The sequence below is a fragment of the Rhinatrema bivittatum genome, chromosome 12, assembly GCF_901001135.1.
Source record: "Rhinatrema bivittatum chromosome 12, aRhiBiv1.1, whole genome shotgun sequence".
Lineage (NCBI taxonomy): Eukaryota > Metazoa > Chordata > Amphibia > Gymnophiona > Rhinatrematidae > Rhinatrema > Rhinatrema bivittatum.
The window spans coordinates 44,281,579-44,307,406 of NC_042626.1; the positions used below are offsets into that span (position 1 = coordinate 44,281,579).

Genomic DNA, 25,828 nt, shown 5'->3' on the forward strand with positions numbered 1-25,828 from the left:
TCTGTGCAAATGGCCTTTAATTCAGACTCTTAAAAAGAAAGAATATGAAAGCAAATGATGACTATAAGGCCCATCCAGCTTACCCATTTTCTCTTCCTGTTACAATATTACACAGCCTGCTAACCATGCTTATTGGGGAATGTATTTAGCAATATAACAAAGGAACCAAAGTGAAATATTTTATTTGCCAAGACATTCTCATCAAGTACTGATGATGTGAAGAAACCATTTTGTTGAGTAGTTATATCATCAGTGCAGGCTACAGTTAGGAAGAAGGCAGCCATTTTTTATTTCACTCAGGTTATCTCTGAACTACAACAAGTTTGGTGCAGTTTGGATTTTCCAAGCCAAGGTCAACCTTACATGGCATCAAACTCATTCTGGCCTAAATTACTCACCGAAATCCTAACTCTGATCCCCAGGTTCCACCCAGACTATCAAAATGTGTCAAGATGGGCTTGGAGTTGAGTGGCTTCCTTGATGTCTAACTACTATAATACAGGTCACTGTGAGAAACAAGAGACAATGTGAGCTGGGAAGTCCAAACCAACTCAGAGTACTTAGGTACCAATTGGAATTCATCCAGCTTAGAGAACTCAAACATCTGAATCAGGCCCGATACGAGCTGGTATCCATTTGAGTCACAGGCAGGTCATCCTAGTGTCAACATCCTGTGGATATATATTGATAGTTGTCATGATAACCATTGGCTGGTGTCCTTTTAAGTCACTGGTGCCACTGGCACTGTATATCTGACTTTAGTAGAAGCCCCTGAAATAGCAGCAGGTTACCCATTTTTATGGTAGTGCACATTTACTGACCTTTCTGTACTCGTAAGGCAAGTGCAGTATATAGAAAAGCAGCCACACACACAGATAATGTGCAAGCACACTTCATAGATATGAACACAGAAATTCCAGAAAGATCCTAATTAACTTTCTCTCTCTCTCTCTCTGAATTTGCTCACCTCTTTATCCTTACGGGGTGGTTTAATTGAGACATTCAGTAGTTTAGCAGCAGTTACTTCCATAAAATAAGGATTCAGGATTCGAATGTTCTCTGGCTTCACATCCCATATCAAAGGGGGCATTTTCCAGAAGCCTTTACGGAACTGTAACAGGACAGGACAGGACGTCATTAGGATGGAATTTGAAGAATCAGGGTGCATCTGGCCAGACAGATTGCTGGGCTGGCCGAATGCCTTATGTTACCACTGCTGCTAGGGTCCTTGTGGGAGAAGGAGCCATGCCCCTGCCACATTAGAAGTCAAAGAGCTGGTTCATGCTTTTTTTGCCCACTAGAGGGCACTGCAGTTCTTGACTTAAACATAGGGAACGATGTGGGCAGAAGGCCACTAGTGATGGGAAAATATTGAGCAATCTCAATTTGAGCAAGATAAACATGTGCCAAGGAGACTGCTTTCATTTCTATTCTGCTTGCTCCACCGCAACATTTCTCCCTTTTTTCAATCACACTAGAAAGGTTTAGGGGCACCCAGTTCCCCCGCTCCCCCCAAGGGTCGGAAGAGATGTCTCCTCAGAGCCTGAACCCATAATATCCTGATGTACCAGGAGGTGTCACCACTGCAAAAACTATCCCTTCTAGGGCCTGAGGGGGTCTCCTTCTGCCACACCTGCCCCCCCCCCCCCCCAATGTAGCTCGCCTTGAGCTACCGGTGAAATATGAGTAAATAAATAAATAAATGTTCTGTGAAAAACAACTGCATGCCATCAGACCAACACCTAACGTGATTTTGGAAACATTTCATGCTGCCTCATTTCCTTCTTTAGAGGTGAAATTTGCACCTGGTTATGTCAACATTCATTATTTGAATTTCTGGGTAATAAGTGCAGCAATTAGGGATGTTTTTCCCCTGTAGGAACCTAGGCAAGAAATGGATTCAGCTGGTGACCACAAGCACTAACAAATGGCAGGAAAACTTAAAAAAAATGCAAAAAATGCTCATTGACATCACACCGCACTCTCAAACACCCCCCCCCCCCCCCCGAGATTTTAGCTGAACTAAACTGTTTCACTATACGACATCAAAAGGAAAAAGGATTCTACGTGTCAAGAGCACATAAAAATTATCAGCTGGGGTCACAGGCTGCTCTGCTATCTTTGGCAGAAATATAGATAAAATTAGTTGAACAGTTCCAAAGTTATTAAGAGAGGGACAGAACCACAGAGATGGCGATTTTATAAGAGGCCAGCTTCCCTATGGGAAACTCGGCTGAAAACAAGGAGTGGAGCACTTACCCTCTTCTCATTATTCAGGATGGCCTTTAGCCATTGTAAATCAGGGGTTTTAAAAGGCACCAACACCATGAGAGAGTTCGGATTGTTCTGTAAGTGGGGATCGAAGTCGGCAGACTCTGGGTAGAACAGGCGCATGGTGGTCTTGTTACCCACATCATTCTCGTACTTATGCACTGGGGCATTGTTCAACCTGCAAGAACAAGGGGCAGGAAGCGCACATTAAAAAGGGGAGCGCAGGTGTATCTCCGGTACAGAAGCCACGTCCAGCAGGGGGGGCCATGCTTGTGCCAGCCCGCACTGCTTGGGTGCAGCACCGGTGCCTGGTCTGTACCCATCCTATACTGTGTAGTTCCAAGCCCAGTGCCATGTCTGTAGCATCTTGAACTATGCCCAGCACTGGGTAACTCTAGCCAACTGCCACGTCTGCACCGCCCTAAGGTCAAGGATTTTCTGGGCGAAGGACCTCTTCATGATAGCGCTACTGATGGAAGTTGAAACCGGAACCCCCCTCTAAAGCAGAACTAAAAAGGACTGTTTATCCTTTAAGAGTCCCATAAAAATGTTATCAAGTGACTCTTGATGTGTTAAGGTCCAACAGATCAAACAATATCAAGCACTAGAAGATTCTTGAGTGGTTTACACTGTGGGAAACTGCTGATGACTGTTTTCCCAATAGGATATTCAGGCTTTTTGGTTTGAACGTGTGTGTGTACCACCCTGCACTTTGTCCTTAATTGTGTAATTCTGTTTCAGTGCTGTGTGTCTGCATCATTATGTACTGTCCACCACAGGGCCATGCTTGTGCCACCCTGCACTGTGTAATTTCAGTCAAGTGTAATGTCTAACGCCCTGCACTGTGCCATACCTGCGTCATTCCTACATTGTGTAATTCCAGTCCAGCAGCTTTATTTTGAGAAGCCTTTCTGTAAATTGTTATTTTGAACTATTTAAAGTTTGTCTATTGTGATTTGTCTGTTTTATGTTTTTATTGCTTTGTTTACTTTTGTAATCCACCTAGCATGGCACAGTTATTATGGGCGGAATAGAAGCATTTTAAATAAACAAAGAAGCAAGCCTGTGCCACCCTGACTATATGAACTTCCAGCACAGGGCCATGCCAGCACCTACCTCATCACAATGTCATATTTGTTAATGACATCCCCCAGGGAACTGTTCTTCAGTCTGTGTCCATTGCCCACAACTACACATCTCCAGCACGGACGACTGCAACACAAATCCAAAAGAAAGTGTAAGGAGAAACATCTTGACAGACATCTTGCTTTGCCCTCCTTCGGTGCTCTTACACAGTTTCAGCGAACATAGAGGGATTTTCTGTATACTCTGTGTGCTGAGAGACCTTTCTCTAGGGCAGGGCAGACACTGGAGAAGGATGGGTCTGTGGAATAATGGGGCAAATATGCGGAGGGAAGGGCAGAAACAGGAAGCCAGAATTAAAGGGGGATTTTTCAGGCTCAGAATTCAATGCATTCAGAAAGTATTTATTTCCAAGGGGGAAGAGAGGTGGAACAATTGTAATTCTTCAAGCACTTTATGAAACGTATGAGGTTTGGAGATATAAAGCTATTGCTATACTACGAAAATCAACCTTCCCTTCAAGTCCCCAAGGTGCAGGGAAGCTATTCATTGCACAGTTAAGCTAAGTAAAGTCACCCAGCTGTTTCTAAAGCAGATGGTTGTGTGATGTTGCATCGTGCTCGGGAGATGGCATTAATGCTGGCTACAGCAATCCAGATTGGGAAATCACAAAGTCAGTGAATGGCATGAGAGGGTGGCAAGAACTGGGAAACGACAGGAATTGGGACAGGGATGACAATAAGTAGCACAAATGAGGCAGACCACAAAATGCAAGCACACACCCTATCTGAGCCATGGTGGGGGGGGGGTGTTCCCTGCAGGCATGATGAGATGAACAAAAGCAATAGCAGCTTGGGATCTAATGTTGTGGGCAGTTGCCAGGCACTTGTGACTTGGATTGGCCCCTGCCGGAAACAGGATGCTGGGCTTGATGGACCCTTGGTCTAACCCAGTATGGCATATCTTAGGTTCTTATGTTCTTAACTAGATGCTGTACGTATACACAGCACAGCTAACGCACCTCAGTCCTACCCTGCAGCACCCTCCAACTATTCCAATACTGAGACTCACACACAGCCCGGCTAGCGCATCTCATGCCTGCCCTGCAGCACCTTCCACTGTTTCAGTACTGAAACTCACAAGAGCTCTGCAATGTAACATTCCCTTCTGTTCTAATAGTGAAACCCACACACGCAGCTTTACCAATGCACCTCAGTCCTGCCTTACAGCCCCTATCCCGCTAATCCAGTATTGAGACCCATATACAACTTTGCCACCGCACCTCAGTCCTGGCTCTGCAGCACCCTCCCACTGTTGAGACCCATATACAGCTCTAACATGGTACCTTAGTCCTGCCCTGCATCCCCCCTTGCTATTCCAACAGTAGGACCCACACACAACCCTGCCAGGGGCCACAGCAGAGGACATTTTAAGAAGAAAAACACTGACAAGAAGCTCATGTATTACCTTACCTCTGTCTACTGATAGGCAGGTCATATCTGGTTGTTATTGCCAAAATCTTAAGCAGTATGTCTTCTGCAAGCAAAAGAGCATAAAGGTTAGAAAACATTGTAATAATGATAACCTGGATTTACAGTACATACTGCCTTCTGAATAAGGGAAGGGCCTAATCAAACATAGGGGACTCTCTGACCTTCCAGCATGCCTAGTAAAGATCAGGTCTCTTCTCACACCCGCAGCAATAAGAGTCTCCAGACCATGATCTCCCATCATTCTCCGACAGCCTATAGCCCTCCACGTTCCTCTCCCTGTCACTCAAAATGACAAAAGGACCTCCCCCAAGACAAGGGACTCCCGATTCATAATGCCCGACCCAAAAATGTGTCTTGGGGGGGGGTACGGAGTGCTCTGCTCCACCACTCCCACAAGAACATTCACCTGCTTGGCTGAAGCCAGTGATTTTCACCAGCAGAAAGAGCCACCTTCCCTCCTGCTGGTCTGGCACCAAAGTCAAACCGATGCCTGCTGGCCCTGCGCCATACTCTGACCTGCACCTGTTTGCTGAAAGTCTTTTTTTTTTAAATGGTGGTTATGGTATTAGCATGGAGGGCCCTTGTTATTCTTAAAGGGAGATTGACTTATTAAGTATTAACACTGGGGGGGGGGGGGGGTTCATATTCTGCCACTGAGCAGCTAGATAAGTTAGTCGGATACATCTATCCAGCTAACTTAACCGGGATATTCAGCAGCGTCCCACTGAATATACTCGGCTATCTTAAAAATTAGCCGGAGAGGTATATCTGGCTAAGTTTAAGACCTGCCTGTAGTGTGGCCAAAGTTAGCTGGTTAGGTTCACAGACTAATTTCAAATATTGGAGTTAGCTGGTTAGCCTAACCGGCTACCTCTGCTCCTCTCCGGAATGCCCCTGACCTATCCGGCTAAATGCTAGAATTTAGCTGGATAAAGTCACCAAACATCACTGCTAAGCAATTTAAATAGGTAACTTTTCAGTTATCCGTCTAAACGGCTTTTGAATATCTATACTCTTAACTTCATTGTGGTAACTGGCATGTGCACTATGGCTGGGGAAGAAGCAGTAATGCCAACACTGTGTGTTAATGCCAGTCATATATGAGCATTAGCTTATACCCTTTCTAGCTCTAACACCCACTGGTGCATATGCCCCCAAAGGTCACAGAGAGCCAGTGGCAGGGACAGGATTAGAATTCAGGGAAAAGGGAGAGAGAAAATACTCACCCAAGCGAGGTCAATGTAGTAACCCAACCCCAATAAATCACCACCACCACAGGATCCCCTGTCCTCATTAACCAAGTTCAGCCCCCTTCTCCACTGTCATAACACAGTGCTGCGGAAACACTACCGCTGCTACTTCATTCCTCAGCACAGGTAGCTGCTCCTTCAGTGACCGTCAAACATTTTAACTCATTGGGTAAATGTCTGCCTCCCGCTGCACCACACTAGGCAAAGGATGAGTTATTGCAAGTGCTGTAATGGCAAATTGACCTGCAGTACTTTTACCCTAGCTGGGCCTGATCCTTAAGTCTGGCTCTTAAGGTTACCTTTTTTTTTTAAACTATTTACTATGTTAAATAAACATTACAAAGCAAAATCTATTTGCACAGAAACAGAACAGGGACAAAGAAGCTTATTTTAAATCACATACAAGGCAACATACAGAAACAAAATCTAACACCCCCTTCATTTAATCATATAAGCAACCTTCTTGGGAAGGAAAGGAAAATTGGGAGAACATAGGAAATAAGAAAGAAGGCTCCTAGTTCATAACAGATCAATCCGCTGCAAGACTAAGTTAGGACTCCTCTAGAACCTACAAAAGATTTAACTTGCGCTGGTATGAAGAAAACAGCACTCATAATTATGCTTAATAATACATTTGCAAGGCTCCCTTAGGATAAAGCAATTACAACTTGTCCAAACACAAGGAAACCTTCTCTTCTTTCCTCAGTGGGCCTAGCTGGAGCAGAGTAAATTCTGATCGTTTGGCCCAAAAAACTAACATTCAAGTTTTTTTAAATACAGACGCCTAACAGAACTAAGATCATGTTCAGACCCAAAGTTACCCTTCTCAATAATTTCAGGTCCAGAGATTTCCAAAAAAAGGATATATGGAGCACCCTGATTTTGAAAATCATTATATCGAGGTAAAAAAGCACACCTTATTAATAGATGGCACTCATTTGCAGAACTTCCAGACGGTATCTTCTCAAAGTTACTAAGGGACATCCCCCCGTAAGCTTAGGGAAGGTCAATATACGCAAATTAAGATGTCTCAAGTGGCTCCCCAGCACTTTAAGACTCTTGAGAGAGAGCATTCCTCTTTCTTGAATCATAGTTGCTTGAAGACCTCCTGCAATTTACTGCTATATTCAAGTAACAAACCTTCGTGTTTCGTAACCAAAGGCTCCAATTTAGTAGTTAAGGAATGCAAATTGACAGCACAGTCATTTAAAACCTGGCCAAAGGTAATCATAAGCTTCCAGAGAGACTCTTAAGTGTTATCACCGCTGGGCTTGCTGGCAGTTGCAGGCACTCACCCGCAGGGCTGTTTCAGTCAAGCCCCAGACAAAGGAGACTCGCAGACAACTTACAAGGCGATTCCTTCCATGCCAAGCCGAGCCATCAGCTTGCCAAAGAGAAGTTCAGCAAAGCCAAACTCAGCCTGGGGACAGGGCAAGCACCCAGATGCCAAAGCTTCCCCAACTCCCTCCTGTGCGGGAGATGGTCGAGAGTCCTCATCCCATGCCGCAGCCGGCTCACAGGAGGGTTTGCGCCTCACACGTGGCAGGAAGCCTCGATCGATGGGGGCTTAGAGAAACCTCATCCCCTGGTGACTCTAATGCTCCCCCCATCAGAAACCTCAACAGCAGGAGACCCGAAGGATGAAATCAAGAGTGGCCCTCTAAGGTGAGCAGGTCCGGATGGAAAAACCCTCACCTTCCCTTTGCTTTTAGAAGGCACAGGAAGGAAATTAACCACAGAGAAATCACAAGGTCAGGCCAGCAGCACGCCACATCCACCTCACGCCGCCATCTTGCCTCCTCCCCTTAAGGTTACTCACCACTTCCTTTTGTACCGTATGGCAGCTGGTAATCTGACTGGTTTTTCTCCCAGAAGTAGTCACTCATTTGTAAGAATGCTGGATGATCCCGAGTGTAACTGCAGGTAAGAGAAAGAGAGGGGAAGATCAGACAAGACTCCCAGGGGGCCAACTGCCAGTAATCATGTAATGGCTGCACCCAGGCACAGACAGTCATCTGATTTTAGTCTGTGTCGCATTGCGTGCGGTCTCTGTTCATTCTGTTGGTCTCCTCCTTCGCTGGGGGAAGCGTGCATGAATGGGTTTGAAGATGAAGGGGGCAGAGAAACAAAAGCTGGCATTACAAGCGCTCTGAGGACACCCATCACCGAGGTGATAATCTTCATGGGGTCTCAGTACTGGAATAGCAGGGAACGCTGCCTTTCAGGAAGAAAGGTATACTGACAGCGCTTATGTGAAGGTTTCAGTTTTGAAAAAGCAAGGGGTGCCGTAGGTCAGAAGTTGAAATGTGCTGGCAGAGCTGTGTGTGCGAGTCCTCATGTGGGAACCTCAGAAGGCACTGCGGGGTAAGACTGAGATGCACTGGCAGAGTTGGACTGTGACAGCATGTACAGCATCTTCAGCTTGTGCCTTCCTTCCTCAGAGGAAACACAGTTTAAATTTGAACAGGAAGAGCGTGGGGTCAGTGTTAGACTACTCACTTCTCTATCAGCAGCACTGCCTTCCTCTCCACGTCCCCCTGCAAACACACCACCCTGTCATCCTCAGCAATCATGTAGGGGCTGTGAACAAACAGAGAGATGGTTAACCTTTCCTGTCTGAAAAGCCTCCAAACTATAGCCCTTCCCATTTTGGCAACAGTCCTCAATGAAGAAGGCCCAGGGCAATGAGAAATTGCCAAGTCAAGTTAAAAATAGCTTGGAAGAAAAATAAAATACTAATTATATTCTCACTTTTTTTTCACCTTCCCTTGACCTGGCAAATTATACCCTCACCAGCAGGCTGAAATTTCTCCATCTCACTCAGCTCCAGCCCTCCTAAATAGTAGAAATTCTCCATCTTTAACTACTGCAAATCTTAGGTTTTATTCCAAAAATAACCTGCCTTCCTGGATTCTGACCTCCAATCCTATGCCTCCTGAATGATTACAAACAGCAGTGGACTAGAAGTTAGAATATTCAGACTGGACCCCGCCCCTTGTCTCATGTCAACATTGAATTTATGAAAGCACAAAAAGCTAAGGATACAGATGTGGACTCAGGGGAAGCACTTAAACAGCCAGTGCCTGCACCTAGCCACAAGAAATGAGACTTAAAGACCTAAATATGTATACCCTGGGGGAGGGGGCATGGAGACATTCAAATAACACAAATATATAAATAATTCACACGAAGCACACTTTTTTTTTTTTTTTTTTTAGAAGAAAGAATGCTCTAGATGTCTAGAACAAAAAGGTCATAGTATGAAGCTCCAAGGAGACAGACTCGGGAGCAATATCAGAAAATATTTCTTAACAGAACAAGTGGTGGAATCATGGGCTGGCAGGGAGGTGGTGGAGACCATAGAATTGGAAAGGCGTACTCCCTGGAGTACACAACATCTGCAAAGGCATTCTTCTGGAGGACAATTTTCAAAGCTATTTACATGGGTATATAATGATTTACTCACAAATTTAAACCAATAGTACAACCGGTCAATAATTAATATGAAAGGTTTGCCAAGTATATGTATATGTAGGCCCCTCACTCTTAGGGTCTGTATAATGCCACAGACTCCAATACGGTATGGGGTCATCTTGCTTTAATTATAACATCATTTTTTTAAATTTTGCTTTTTCAATTAAAACTTCCCAGTCTCAGTCAATGTGTTCAATAATCGCTTTTGTCACACCATATTTAGAGATACGAGAGGAACAATCTTACTCATCTGCTCCAATCTTGGTTGATCCAACCAAGATTGGAGCAGATGAGTTTACTGAAAAAAAGCAACCTGGAGAGTTTACTGAAAAAAAGCAACCTGGACTCCACCGTGGAAAGTGGACTGCAGAGTGAACAAAGCTATACAAAACGTCTTGTCAAAGTTTACCGACGCTACTTGAGAGATTGTTTAGACAGTAAGGGCATGCAAAGATGTGTAATGGCGACCAAGTTGCAGCTCTGCAGATGTCTTTGAGAGGTACTGCTTGTAAATGAGCTAGTGAAGCATCCATAGCTCTGACTTGAGGAGCCTTGGTGGAGTCTTTCCATGCCTGCTAATGCATAGCAGTGGGCGCTGCAGTCTACTATGCAGTTGGACAATGTATGTTTGGCAACCGCTATGCCCAGTCTGTTAGGACCGTAAGAGATGAATAGCTGTGAAGCCTGACATTGTGGCTTGAGTTCTTTTTCACCTGCATGTGCATGTGGTCTCAGGAAGAATGTAGGTAACACAATGGCTTGAGTGATGCGGAAAGCTGAGACCACTTTTGGTAGAAATTTTGGATGGGTGCAGAGAACCACCCTATCGTGAAAGAACTGCAGCTCACGGAGTCTTCTGGCTGATGATGTTACTGCTATTTTCCATGTGAGATACTTGAGAAAAGCTGACTCCAATGTTGGCTTCATTAGTTGTGCTAAAATGACATTTAGGTCCCATGGAACAGGTGGTTTTACCACTGGAGGTTTAATGAGCCATTAGCCTTTCATAAATTTGGATACTAACAGATGAATTGCAATGGTTTTACCATTTATTTAAATACGGTAAGCCGCTATGGTACTGAGGTGTACGCTGATTGATGAGGAACTAAGATCTGAAGCAGAAAGAGAGAACAAATACTTTCAGCATTGGAACAGATCCAAGGTTTTGGGTTGACACCTCATGGAGAACCATTTTTGCTTCTAAATTTAATCTTTTTTTTCTGTATTATCTGTGTGTGCATGGATTGAAATCCATTTCTACTTTGCCTAGTTGTACAGAATATTAAGAACCATTGCAAGTCTTTATTTGAGTGACTACTGTTACTAAAGAAAGAAAAAAGCAGGATGTTTAGTCCCACCTACCCCTAAGGGGTTTTCTTCTTAAATTGTTCACCCAAGGACTTAGGTTAAGGGGTCAAATTTAAAAGAGTCGCTGGCGTAAAAATGCCCATGTGTGTGTGTATATGAGCTGAGTGCAAGCAACTTTTATTTTAGAACTGGCAATTTACATGTGTATATGCATGTGTGCGAGCTACAAAACGTGTAAAAACAGAAGTGTGTTAGTGGCAGGGTCGGGGCCAACGTTTACGTGCATAAATCCTGATTTTAAAGACAGCGAATGCAACGCACATCAGGCTGTTACCTGCACACATTTACTTCTGCTCCTTATCGGGTGTAAGCCTGAAAAAAACTTGTTATAGCCAAAAACAGACCAGGTGAAGGGTCTGGCTGGGTAAGCTGGAGGGCAGTGCGGGTTTAAGAACCAGATGGGTCTTGATGATCTGAAGATAGTATTTTTCCTTCATATACACGTTTTAAAACGTGCTCACTTGTGTGTGTGCAAAAGTGAACAAGTCCTAAGGTTCTTACGTAGCCACTTAAAATTAGGGGTGCACATACGCACGTTAGGCGTATTTTATAAGTGCACACTTGCTTGGCCAATTTACAATTCCAGCATATGTGTACTCGCGTCCACCTATGCATGTATGCGGACGTGCATGTACTCGTTTCAATAATATCAACCCTAAGTACTAATCTCACAACTTATATATTAGTCACTATTAGCAAAATGCCTTTTATTCAATTCAGTATAACTGTGGTGCTTATGTCCCAAAGCCTATCATTTGGAGAATTAAGGATTGCCCAATTTGCCAAGAGTTGTCTGCAATGAAAAAGGAGCTGACTAGTCTGAAAGAGGAATTGGCAAGGTTTCAAACACTCCCAGCTCCCACAGAGGCTTCAGAAACCCAGGAATAAAAGGTTTCCAGTGGGCTCTGGTAGAACAAGACTTGAAAAGGTGGCACACCTAGCTTCCCCAACTTTGCAGCATCCTGTGCATCCGTCCCCCCACTCCCACAGAGAGTCAGACAGCCAGGATTCAAAAACCCAGGAATAATTGGATTACAGTGGGCTCTGGCAGAATAAGGCCTGTGATGAAGAGAGACCCACTCTCCCCACTGCAACCCTTACGTAATACTTTTTCTGTATTGGAAAATGAAGAAGCCCCAGCAATAGAATATGAAGTGATGTCTGAAAAGGAAATAGTCATCCAGTGCATCCAGAAACCCTCTGCCATGATCAAATGTCATAAAATACATCTTCTGCTGGGAGACTCGATCATCAGAGGAAGCAAGTTGGGAATTCATTTTAATGGTGACACAACAGCTAAATGCCTTCCAGGCTCTCCTCAGCTAGTAGAAATGCAAACCAGGTAGTCAAAACATTTATAGAAAAAAGTTGCAACACTGATATCAATGCTATCATTCATCCTGGAACCAATGACCTTTATAGAAATGGTGTCCATGCAGTATAGAAAGATTTCCAAAATCTAGGGAATAAGATTGCACACATGGCCAAGACTATTGCCTTTTTAAAAATATTACTTGTTCATGGAAAGGGAAAGGGAAGGCTATGCCATATAGATAATTTCAATTCCTAGTTCAAAACCTTTTGTAAAAAAAAAAAAAAAAAGTGGTTTTGGATACATTGGAGGCTGGGGACATATATGGAGCAATAAAAGTTTATATGACCAGGATGGCCTTCATTTGTCTGTGGTAGGAAAGATGATGCTAAGTGAGAAATTCAGATCATTTGCTATCAGGCATTTAAAGTAGTAATGGTAATGGAACCCAGAGAAAGGGTGTGATACTCAACCTAGAGTTCATTAATGGGGATAACGTCTCTAATGTTCAAGTAAGTGCCCACCTGAGCACCAGTGATCATCAGACAGTATGGTTCAATATTATGAATAAGATAAAGAGAAGTCACACAAAGACCCAAGTTTTGAATTTCAAAAATACAGACATTGTCAAAATGGGGATGTACCTGGTGTTTCGAATGACGGCTTGTGGGACGGCCCTGTGAGCAGTCTCACTCACCCCCAACATCACCTGAGGCCTCCTGTGGCTGGGACACCGCTTCCAACTACTAAAACTGCTCTGCATGGCTTCCACACCACCCTGCCACCACCTCTCCTGGCTTCCTCTAGATGTGTGCATGCCCGACATCTGCAATCTTAAAGGAAGGCAGCCATGGTGCCCTAAGATAACATCACTGATGGCCTCCTACTTAAGGCTCCTTCAAAGGAGCATTGGACACCTCAGCAATGGATCTTCTGCCTAGAGTAGTGCATATTGCTCCTGCATTCCTGTGTTCCAGCCCTGACATGCTCTGCCCAGCTGTCTTCTCCAATGTCTCATGTGTCTTTGTTCATCCTTGGCCTGATTTCCTGGACCTGACCATGATTGCCTGCCACCTGGATCTGACCTCTTGCATTGAACCTGACTACGCTTCCTGCTGCCTGGACCTAACCTCTTACATTGTACCCTGTCTATGCTTATCTACTGCCTGCCCCGACCCTTGGCCTATTTCCGGTATCTCCAGCCTGTTGCCTGTCCTGCCTTTGGTGCACTTTGGACACTTGCTGTCACTCTACCGCCCTTGGACCCACCTAAGTCCTGCCAGTAGCTAGAACCCAAGGGCTCAATCTGCAGGGGAGGAAACTGGTATAAGCAAAGCTCCAGTCTGTCCCACTTCAGGGCGCATTCGGCAGCTGTCGGCATAGGCCTCATAGGTTTGCTACAAGGCTGCATCAACCATGCCACAGCAAAAAGGGCTCATTCTCATGCTGCTCATCATACCTGGAGGAAGAACTAGAAGACTGGGAGAAAACGGGTGAAGTGGAACAACAGTGGGCCAAATTAAAAGGTAACAAATTATATGTTAGAAAAGTAAACAAAAGTAAGTGGTTTCTTGTTCCTATCTGGTTCTCAAAGGAGGTGGCTGAAACAATAAAGCATTCAAGAAGTATAAAGGATCCCAAAAAGAACACAAGGAAGAACACCTGGTGAAACTGAAGGAGTCGAAGAAAGAAATCAGGAAAGCAAATGGTCAAGAAGAAGAAAGGATTGCCAAAGAGGTAAAGTGAGGTGACAAAACATTTTTCAGCTATAGCAGATAAAGGAAGAAGGCCCGAAGTGGTATAGTGAAATTTAAAGGTGACAAGGAGCATCTGTAGAGAGAGACGACGAAATACCAGAAATATTAAACAAATACTTCTTTTTGATGTTTACTAAAGAAGACTCTAGAAAAGGACCATTACTGGTTTACAAGACTATAGATTTATTTTTTTTATTTTTATTTATGCCATTTCTATACTGTCTTTAACAATACAATACAGGATTGACCAAAACAGTTTACAATAATTTCAAAAATAAAATCAGAAAATAAATATATACTTTAGTAGAGCTAAAGTAAGATACTGTAGAATATAAAATAGCATATAAAGTAAAATAAAATATAAGTAAAACCAATAAAATAAAATAAAAATCAGGAGGAGAGAAATACAATTTGTGTAATTATTCCCTATACTTTTTAGTACTACAATCTATAATCCCTGTACTTAAATTACTAGAAAATCAAGAGACAGCCAGAAAAATCGAAGAATACGAAAAACCTAGGTGAGAAATTTACCAGTGTAAGTAATTTCTGATGTTGAACTGATGTGGGTGTAGTAGACAAAACTCCATTTAAAGAAGAGAATGCATGGGAAGAGCTAGGAAAACTGAAAGTGGGCAAGGCCATCGGGCCGGATGTGCTGACAGGTCCAATGAAAGACCTTTTCAATAAATAGATCTCTAGAAATGAGAGTGATGCCATAAGAGTGGAGAAGAGGAGTCATGGTCCCGCTTCACAGAAGTGTTAGCAGAGAGGAGGCTGGAAACTACAGGCTGGTTAGCCTCACCTCAGTGGTGGAAAAATTAATGGAGACTCTTCTGAAAGAAAGGATAGTGATCAACAATCCAGTGGGTTCCTGGACCCGAGGCAGCATGATTTCACCAAGGGAAGCTTCTGTTAAATAAATCTTTAGTAGCGGCGGCTACTACCCCTAACTAATCAAGCTAGATATTTCACTTGGATGCAGCTCCATCACTGCTCTCTACATTAAAGGTGGGGGTGGAAGGGAAATAGAACCAAGAGCTAAGAGAAACAGATAAGTATGAGAGAAAAAAATGTGTGAAGCTTGCTGGGCAGACTGGATGGGCCATTTGGTCTTCTTCTGCCGTCATTTCTATGTTTCTATGTTTCTATATTTATTTATTTATTTATTATTTTTCTGTTAAATAAATCTGATTGATTTTTTTGATTGGGTGATTAGAGAACTGGATCAAGAAAGAACGCTTGATGTGATTTACCAAAGCTTTTGATACGATCCAGCATAGGACGCTTATGAATAAAATGAGAAGTTTGGGAGTGGGCGCCAAGGTAGTGGAGTGCATTACAAACTGGTTGACTGACAGGAGATAGCATGTAATGGTAAATGAAACCTACTTGGAAGCGAGAGCAGTGTTAATTGGTGTGCCACAGGGAATGGTTTTGGGACCGGTTCTGTTCAATATCTGTGTGAGTGACATTGCGGAGGGGATAGAAGGTAAGGTTTGTCTATTTGCAGATGATATTAAGATCTGCAACAGAGTAGACACCTGAAGGAGTAGAGAGAATGAAAAGTGATTTAAGAAAGCTTGAAGAGCGGTCGAAGATTTGGCAGCTGGAAATCAGTACAAATAAAATGTGGTGTGTTAATGCCTTATTAGCTAAATCTAATGTCCGGTATCTCCAAATTAGGTACCTGCCATATCTTCAGCTGTGCCTTAATGAAACATATATACCGTTTTTAATATGAAATCTTTGTGTTGATTTTTATATATAATTGTTCTTTTTTTTTTTTTTTTAGTTTTCTCATACAAATGTCAATTCAAAATTTGCTCAAATAACTCCTGTGTTCTGTATCAAAGCACCCTCTCTGGAAATTCTATGTATCAAACGACAGGAAAACACTTATCTTAAACTGAAGAAAGCCATGACCACTTTAGAAAATATGTTTTTGTTTTTTGCCTGTTTCCGATTCCTGTTGCCTGACACTGCCAGCATTTCAACATGAAATGTCTGCTTTGGGGGCCTCAGAGAGCTTGAAAAATTATAAACGAGCAATAATGCTGAATGGTTTTTCTTACTCGGACCCCCAAGGACTCAGCCTGTTATGCCAACAGGTGAGTTTTAGAGGAGGTCCTGCTCAGCTCCCCTCCCAGTGAGGCAGATGATGTTGGACTGGAGCTTCTGAGAAACGTATGCGGTTCTTCCACTGTTTAGGCCTTGGTGTGTTGAGGACATGTGGACATCCATGCATTTTTCTGGCAGCTGGCCTAGTTATGATCCAGACTTGGGCATCGGTAGCAAAGCTCGTGTCCGTCGGCAATAGACTTTATGTTGCCACAGATGCAGTTCTTGAAACAACTGATAGTGGCTTTCTTTTTTTGGGGGGGGGGGGGGGGGGGGGGGGGGGATGTTGAGAAGACATAAGGTCTCTTCTCCATCTTTTTTTTTTTTTACTAGAATTTTAAAGTGTGTTGGGGCCGCTCAGGCAGTGAGGAAACAAACAGAAAAAAGTGAGAGAGTAAGGCGCACATCCACGCTGTGTTTGGAGGAAGAAAAAAAAAAAAAAGACTGAGGGGGGGAGGGCTCATGAGGCAATACCCGCGGGGGAATTCCCACACCATGTTCAGTAGAGCAAAGGTTCTGCTAGTTAAAAGAGAGGGCTCCGTTTGCTGCCACCCACATATCACGGCTAATTTAGTCCTGCTTTTCGACAGAAAAAGTACACATGTAGATTGCATTTTCAAATCTATGAGCACTATTTTCTGTGAACAAAGTACCCACAAAAAAAAAAAAAATCAGGTACAAATGTCAAGCACCGGTGACAAGTTTCAAAGCAAAAATCTGCCTGCATTTTTTGCTGTGAAAGTTGATGGAAAGTCCGCGGGTAAAATGAACCCGTGGACGTTGCTCCAATACACACAGTTTGAAAACCGTAATTGTCGGTAGGGGTGGGTGAGGGATCCAGTTCAGAGACTGAAGAGCACTGGTACTCTTGCTCTCTAATAGTTGTTCAGCATTCCCCTAAAAGTGACACCTGAGGTGGTTGCCTCATCCATTGTCGCAGACCTCCCTCCCACACATGCACCCAGCCAATTCCTGTCATCTGTCCAGCTGATCCTCCCTTTCACTCACCCCAGACCCTCCTCACAAAAATCCCCAGCAAATTCCCTTTTCTCCTTCCCACCCTGCAATCTCTCATATGAATGTGTCCTCTAGCCAATCCCCTCTCTCATCCCTTCCAGCCAATCGTCTCCTCCACCCCTACCAGATCCTCCTCCTCCTCCTCTCATCCCTTCCAGATCTTTCTTATAATCTTCCCCTCTAGCTGATCCCCTCAAGCTCCTCCACGGTCCCCACAGCCAATCCTCTCGTCATCCCCCAGAGCCGCCTCACATGTCACCTCTGAGCTGTCCCACTCGCCAGCCCATATACCTCTTTCACTGCCACTGATCCTGGCAGGCCGAGGAGCAGAAAAGTGGCTTTGCATCAGGACTAGTCAGCCTCTGCCACTCGGGGGCTTACTAGCACTTTTAACTGTGTTGGACACAGCGCAATTCAAAGCTCCTGTCAAGCACACACTGGGCAATAGAAGAGGATGCAGACTGATGCACCACTGCTTAGCTCCTCATTCTGCGGGTCCAAATCATTACTTTACATTTTGCGTTTATGTGAAAGGACCCAGAGCAACTTGCAACATAACATCACATTATTACATTAACATATTCAAATAGTACACGAATAAAATACAATAGCATATTCAAGCAAAAACATTGCAATGTCATCAAAATGAATAAAACTATCCCTATCCCCTCATCTCACAGGAGCAGGACAACACTAAGCACCTGAAATACAATTCCCACACCCCGAAAACACCCAGCATTCCCATAATGCTCCCAATCTCTCTGGGTTACTCCTACCAGAGCTCCCAAAGGAGCAGCCTGCCCCCTGGTGGTGGGCCTGATCTTAAGGAATTCCAAAGGTGACATCGCTGAGAGGAGGCCGGGGGCAGGGAAAAAAAATGGTCTCTGTTCCAGCAGGAAGGGCTCTGCAGGCCACCTTAGTCTGCCTCCTCTTCCCAGGCCCTAATCGGGGCAAACACTCTGCCCCCTCCTGCTGGATCCCATGGTTTGTATACTATGGAATCTTATGCTCTTGGTAGCAATCTGCGGGTCTTTGAGCGCCTCACAGTGTGGCTCCTGGGCTCCTCGTGCAGGAGCTGATGATTAAGACAAAAGAATGCTGTGGATTTGTTTCAGTAGTTTTCATTTTTAATGTTCTGCAAAACATTAATTGGATTTTGTTATGTACTTAATATCAAAGAATGGCGGTTGCCATGTTAATCCACTTGGATATGTGGAATTAAGGGTCAGCGAATAAGTTGTAGGCTAGATCTTTTCATTGGACTCTCTTAATGCATCCATACCTAGCTTTTGAGAGTTATCCTCTCTTCATCAGGTCAGCGATGCGCTCTTTCTTCTCCGACCTCATAAACAGAGGATAACTCTCAAAAGCTAGTCATGGATGGATTGTTAGTCCAATAAAAAGGTGTCACCTACAACTTGTTTATTGACTCTTAATTCCACATTATACTCAAGTCAAAACCAGAGAGAAATGGCTCTGTCTGCCTGCATCCATCCCATTAGCTCATTCAGCCCTAGAAATGAGAGGCTGTGTGTCTCTGTGCCCACTCCCTAGACCTAGAGATGACATGCTCTGTATCTCTGTGCCAGTCCCTTAGCTGTCCAGTCCTAGAGGGGAAAGCAGTAGAGACCTCAGTGGTGGGACAACTGGTCTCATACCCTCCCTTAAGATAATACCATCGATGTCAAGTAAGAAACATCTCAATGAGTCCACTGAATGCCATTCCCTGCAATTTACAGCATGGGTGTGCCCTAACCTCAGAAAGGAGCCTGAAAGGTTCCTGCGTTCTAATAGACTGTAATACCGATGGCAGCTAACGACTCCTTCCCTCGCCCCTGCTGCAATCCGTAACTTACTTACACTGGCATATAGGGCTCTGCTCGCAGGTACCACACTACTGCCACAGAGAATGTCCCCAGCATGAACAGAAGCAGAATCCTCCAATCTAGGAAACAAAGAAAAACAAAACAAAGCAGAGAGTGAGCATGTGACAGGGAAACAGCCCACCTGGTGGAGCAGTGGTTCATACTCTCCTTTAGCTGCAAGACATTGGGCTGCCAATGCACACTAACACAGTTAGACGATGGCAGATAAAGACTAATTGGCAAATCAGACCTGCCCACTTCCTCCAGTCCACACTGAAAAGGTTAAACCCCTCCCCCCAGCTGCTTGCCACAGAAGCTTGAGAGTTTGTAGGAAACAGCTCCTTATGCCAATCAGTTTTCATGGTCCTTCCTCGTTAGTTCTCTATCATCCTGGGTAGATGAATAACTGACTGGAAACCAGAAGATCAAAATCCATGTCCTCCACTGATACTTCTTGTGACCCTTGAGCAAAGTTGTCTTATCTCCCTGTGCCTCAGGTGCCCCACTTTTACTGTAAGCTCTTTGGGGAAGGAATCATTGTATGTAATTTGCTGTAAGGCTCCTTGGCTTAAGATACCACACATATTCTAAAACAAATAACCCCCCTGAACCAATCCGGCGAACCCTCTAGGCTCTTTCCGCCTCTGTATCCACCCCCCAACTCCTCCAGACCTAGGGGCGAGAGGCTCCGTAAACCTGTGCCACACCGCTGAGTCATCCAGTCTTAGAGAGGATAGGGATCTTTCTGCTTCCTGCCTTCCATCCACACACACACGACCTCCTAGTGAATGACACGACAGGGAGGTCTGCGAGCTAATGGCTGCAGTGATATATCAAGGGACTGTAGGCAATCATATTTTGTGCTGTTTAAAATGCCAAACTCCTTGTTTATTTATTTTCATTCTAATTCTTCACCACTGTTATTAGTTAACTCTTTTCCTCATAAAGTACCACCCCATGCTTACTGCACCTGAGGGAGAAAGATCAGGAGGCTTACATGACGACCGGTCAGAGTGCCACTAGCAGCAGTCCACTGGCCAATGAGGAAGCCGTTTCTCAGCCAGCAGCAGTCATGGAAGACCTGGGCTCCTGTATCACACCGGGGTCAGAAATATTTCTGAAAGAATGGCAGAAAGCCTAAATGCTGCCGGCTTTAGCTACACCAGTGGGTGGGAGTGCCTGGGGTCAGCCCCACCCCACGGAGCCCCTTGCGTAGGGGAAGATACTCGGGGGAGCGGGGGGGCTTGAAGGGTCTTTTTACAATTTTTGGTGGCATGTGGGGAGAAAGGGAGCTCTGGCTGTTGGTAACTTTTTTGCTCCTTTTTTTTTTTTTTTTTTTTTTAAGAAAATGAAAAATTAGATGTTAGGGGTTTTTTTGTTTCATTTTCAAAATAAAATGAAAAAGACTAGAAATTCTCAACATGACTTCCTATTTTCTTCAAATGCAAGCACATCCCTACCTTGATCTCAGAGAGCGAATATTAATAACTCATTACTATAAAATGTCCTGTCAATAAAAGTTTGCAATCTTTGGTGTCTTTGCCTCATTCTCTGGTACTACAGCTGTTCCTTTTTTCTTCTCTCTCGTTCTCCTGTTTTCTTCTATATTTCAGTTTCCTTCAGTGCTGGATATTTTATTAGTACTTTCTCTTCCTTCTCTCCATTCTTCCCTCCCTCTTTTCCTCTGTTCTTCCTGCCTGCTCTCCTTTCCCTATTCCTACTCCTCTTCATTCTATGCTCTCTTCATTCCCTTTCTCCTACATTATTCTCCATGGAATTCTTCCCCCATCCCTCAGTTCAGCTTCTCTCTCATTGCACCCCTTATCCCCAGTCCTCTCCTTCTCTCACCACATCTCTGATCCGCTCTCCCTTTCCTCCCTACATCCAGGGTCCTGGCTCTCGTCTTTCTCTGTCCTCTCTCTTTCTGCCTTCCCCCACAGGATCAGCCTTCCCTTACCTTCATCCCTGCTATGGCCCCCCCTCCCAATCTACAGAAAGATCTACCCACATTCTCTCCCCCTTCTTTAAAGCTTTCCCCACATCCTCCCCTACGGAAAGCTCCCCTGATATTCTCTCCCATTCCCCCCCCCCCCCCCCCGTTTCTTTCTCTGCTCCCCATAGAAAATTCTCCTAACAATTCTGTTCCCCCCCTACATGGAAAAGCTCATCCTACATTTCTTCTACCACACTTGCAGGCCGATACAGTAAAAATCGTGGGAGAGGCGCCCTGGCCACTCTCGTGTGCGCACGATTCAGTAAATTAATTTATTTAAATTAGGGCCCGCGGTAAAAGAGGCGCGAGGGACACTAGCGCGTCCCTAGCGCCTCTTTTTGACAGGAGCAGCGGATGTCAGCGGGTTTGACAGCCGACTCTCTCGATTTTGCCGGCGTCTGTTCTCAAACCCGCTGACAGCCATGGGTTTGTAAACCGGACGCCGGCAAAATTGAGCGTCCGTTTTCAACCCGCGAGCAGCCGGCCCAATTTTAAATTTTTTTTTTTTAATTTTTAAACTATTTGTAACTTTGGGATCTCTGACTTAATATCGCCATGATTATTAAATCGGAGGGTGCCACAGAAAAGCAGTTTTTACTGGCTTTTCTGTGCACTTCCCAGTGCCGAGAGAAATTAACGCCAGCCTTTGGGTAGGCGCTAATTTCTGAAAGTAAAATCTGCAGCTTGGCTGCAGATTTTACTTTCTGAATCGCGCGGATATAACTAATAGGGCCATCAACATGCATTTGAATGTTGCAGGCGCTATTAGTTTTGGGGGGATTGGATGCGTGTTTTCGGCATGCTATTACCTCTTACTGAATAAGGGGTAAAGCTAGCGCGTCGAAAACGTGCGTCCAAATGCAGGTTAACAGTGCACTCCGCCGGAGCGCACTGTACTGAATCGGCCTGTTGAAAAATTCTTCCCACATTTTATTTCTCTCCCTCCACCCATACACTGTTCTCTGGGATTCTTTGCCCTGACCCCTCCTCCCTCTCCTCTCCCCCCAGATTCCCCCCCCCCCCCGGCCTTCCCTCCTTACTTGCTCTCCCTCCTCACTCCCAGCACTGACTGGTAGGAGAAGCAACACTTACTACAGAATCAGCTTCTAATGCTGCAAGAGTCAGTCTTACAGTATGTGAAATATACAGGAATCTGGTTCCACAGGGCAGGGGATTATCCTATATTAAGCGCTGCTCATTGTCCTGGACAGGGAGGAAGGGGGAAAGGCACGAGAGGAGAGGAGAGGAGAAGGAAAGGCAGGCCGTACCAGGACTTGGAGGGAGGAAGAAAAGTCCTGGACTTCTGCTCTCCTGGAATCAGGAACAAGAGATTGCCAGGGATTCTGGTCCCAAACAATGAACCCTCTATAATTTTTTGTGGGCTGTGTACCAAAAAAATAAGTTTTCGTGTGCATAGTGTACACATTTGTGTGCACTGTTCTTTGAAACACCATTCTATTTTCCTTTGCTTGTGCATGTTATGTTTTCCTGTGGAGATACAGGGTGTTTCTAATAAAGGAGGACATTTTCCTGTTGGTGGCATTGGGAGAAGGACCATGAGTACTTTTTTTTTACCAGTAGGCTATTTGAAAGCAAAACTACGCACATATGCCCATTTTGAAAACCGTTTTGGATACACAGCACACGCGGTCACATGCACCTTCTTTTTCTGCAGGTAGAAGTCAGTTTGATAAGTATGCTCGAAGATCTGAACATGCAATCTATGCAGGCATTCTGCCTTCTCTGACCTGATCGCACCCCGGGAACACATCTTCTCAATGTAGCTAAAACGATGTGCACTGGAGAAAAACACAGTTACTTTTCTCTGTGAGTGCAAAACATTTTTCACTCATGTAAGTCGCTTTGAAAATTGGCCTCGGAAAGGGCAAATTCAATGAAATTTGCAGCTTTTATTTGAAACTAAGACAACCATTTAGGCTGTTCCAGTGCAGTTTCAAAGCAGCTTTCTCAGGTGTGCCACAGAAGGTTGCGCCACAAAGCTGCAAATGTGCAGGATGCATGTAACATGCTATAGAAGTGGACTGTGTGGTCCATGCCAATTCTCTGGGTTTCAAGAATAGAACATCATTCTAACTGCCGCTGATTGTAATGCATTTCTAATGAGTTAATCAAGATTAACTATACAGTGCAAAGTAGATTACTGGAACAGTGGCATACATGGGTAGGAGCCAGGTATTGAGTTAAAGAAAAACAGTATGATGTAAGGACTTAGTGTAAACAACAAAATACCAGCTGGCTGCTTAAGCAGCTAAGCCTTCTTGTGCAATCTCAGCACAAATACCAAAATTCATTTTAAAGCATCAATCTGTGTGGTAGTCCCTAGTTAAGCTAGTATTATGCTTGGTTATTTTTTTCTCCTTCCCAAACTTTACGCTCTCTCTCTCATTTTCCACTCTCTGGAAAGGCCTGATCTGGCTCCAGTTTTTAGCAGATGGGGTGATGGGTTTTGCTGGTTGCTGATCTGTAGCAACACATTTAGTTCAGCTGCCATTGGTAGGGATGCCATGTGCTGCCTCTCCAGGTTCCTCATCTACTGGCTAGTGAAATGGGCTTTGCTGGGTCTGGCTTTCCTCTGATGCCGTTATAAACTAGTTAATGGTCAACCAGGGTGATTACAGCTCCACGCTGATGTCAAGATATGATCTGACATCAGTGCTCAACTGTGTTAAAGGTGCAAATCCACCCACTTATCAGGCAATTATAGATATCCCAATAATACATAGAGTACAGTATTTATGGGAGCAATTTTCAAAACTGTGTGGGAAGCTATGGATTTTGCAAGAGTTTTCAAGAGGGAAAGTACCCAAGGAAAGCACCTGCTTTTTCGATAGAAACTTTTTCCAATCAAAACATGAATATTTATTAATTTTATTTAGAACATTTTATATACCGGCATTCGTTGTGGACATCATGCCGGTTTACAATCAACAAGTTAAGTTTGGAAAATTACATTTTAACAGGGAAGTTCAAACTGGGAGGGGGGGGTAACGATAGGCAGCTAAGAAAAGACAGGGTAAACAAAACAAATATCCTCGCGGTGAGGAGATGGAATATAACAAAAACATAGTTCCTCAATATGAGGAAAGGGGAGTAGACGAATTGTGGTCTACATTGGCATGGGTTGATGACTTTTTTATTCTGGGTAAGCTTGCTTGAACAACCATGAATACTTTTGAAAATCCCAAACTATGTGCATGGTTTTCTCCCTGATCTAGCCTCACCCCAGGAATGCCTGATGGAACCATGTGCTTACTTTTACCTGCACCTAGAGTGAGTAAAATGGCTTTTCAAAATCCCCCCCCCCCCCCCCCGATGCTCATAGTGATCACCCATAGTGATAGAGAACCAAAAAGGAAGGCTACTGGGTAGACTGGATGTGCCAATTGGTCTTTATCTGCCATTGTTTACTATACTACAGCGAATTGCATGAATAATGTAAATTACATCAAGACCTTCATACATTATAAACCAAAAGAAGCCAACTTGGAATCACCAAAATACAAGATGAAATAATTTATCATGTGTTCCCTTGTATCCCATCATATTTACTGCAACACATCATGTCTCTCTACCAGCTCCCTCACTATCTTCCTCCCCTGGCTAATAACTATGGTTATTCCATAGTCCCTCTCCTTTTCTAGTAATAAGATGGTGAAAGTATATTTTGCTCCCTGTGTCAGAGTGGGGAGAGAGTTGCATTCTACTCTTTGTGTCATGGTAAGGAGTGGAAGATGTAGTCTGTTCTTAACGTTAGGGAGATGCTAGGGAGAAAACTGTATTCTGTTCCTAGCATCAAGGTGTCTCTGGAGGAGTCAGGAGTCATCCCTGCTCCATGTCAGAGTATCATCGAAAAGGCAGCTGAATTCTGCTGTCAATGACAAGGTACCGATGAGAGAGAGATGGATTATAGCTGGCAGGTGCCCTAGAACACAGCACACCCTCCTACTACTTTCTTTGAGGCAAAAAGCCTATCAATTTTATGCTCACAGCAACCCAATCCTTACTGGGAAAATTAGCTAAATCTATCCCTTACAATAATCACCTAATCTACTAACATCAGTTACAATAAAATATGTGAACGAAAAAATATTTTTTCTGCAAGAACATTCAAAAACACCATTTTCTGCATGCAAATAAAATTAATAAAAGCAAACTTCTGTTTAAAATGAGGAAGAGAGGATCATAAGGCCGTAAAGTCAGTGAATGATAAGCACCATCATTTTCGCAGCAAGAATTCAAGTTACACAAGACTGGACCTTTAAAATTCAGACAAACCCTCACCAGATACAAAATAGAAACATGCCATCAAAAACTGTAATGGAAACCAAAAGCCCAACTGTGTTATGCAGTGCAACAATGGAAAAACTGAAACATCATCATTCCTTGCAAAACATCATTCTTAATATTAAAAACATGCTACTAAATGTCAAAGCAGATGAACATTCAATAATTTAAAAAAACTTGCATAAATTTGTTCTAATATTTCCCATACATTAATAAAATATTTCAAAACAACTGATGAATAATCCAATAATTAAAAGTGTTCTATTTTCCAAAAGACAATAAAATATTTCAAACAACAGAAATATCAAATTACACCCCAATAATTAAAACTAATAAGGATTAAGGATCATGTGATGCGGTGAGCCTGGTGAGACGTGATCAATCAGATCTCCAGTTGCCACCTCTCCAATTTGCATGATTTTTGGCTCCTAATTCTCTGTTTTGGATTTGGGTTGATAATCTTGCTCTCCTGGTTTGCTCAGGAGTCTCCCTCTTCAGTTTGGTGAGACCAGTGATGTC

The 25,828-nt window shown here is 43.9% G+C and overlaps 1 protein-coding gene across 1 annotated transcript in view; it reads right to left on the minus strand.

Moving 5' to 3' along the window:
* ST3GAL4 (ST3 beta-galactoside alpha-2,3-sialyltransferase 4) overlaps window positions 1–25,828 on the minus strand; it is a 252,299-nt gene that overhangs the window by 11,277 nt on the left and 215,194 nt on the right. Inside the window, exons 3-9 of the mRNA XM_029572370.1 lie at window positions 19,007–19,091; window positions 8,597–8,677; window positions 7,917–8,014; window positions 4,827–4,890; window positions 3,388–3,483; window positions 2,260–2,449; window positions 968–1,111 (exon numbers count right to left, since the gene is read on the minus strand). Coding sequence (XP_029428230.1) covers window positions 968–1,111; window positions 2,260–2,449; window positions 3,388–3,483; window positions 4,827–4,890; window positions 7,917–8,014; window positions 8,597–8,677; window positions 19,007–19,091 — 758 coding nt within the window. The remainder of the gene's footprint in view (window positions 1–967; window positions 1,112–2,259; window positions 2,450–3,387; window positions 3,484–4,826; window positions 4,891–7,916; window positions 8,015–8,596; window positions 8,678–19,006; window positions 19,092–25,828) is intronic.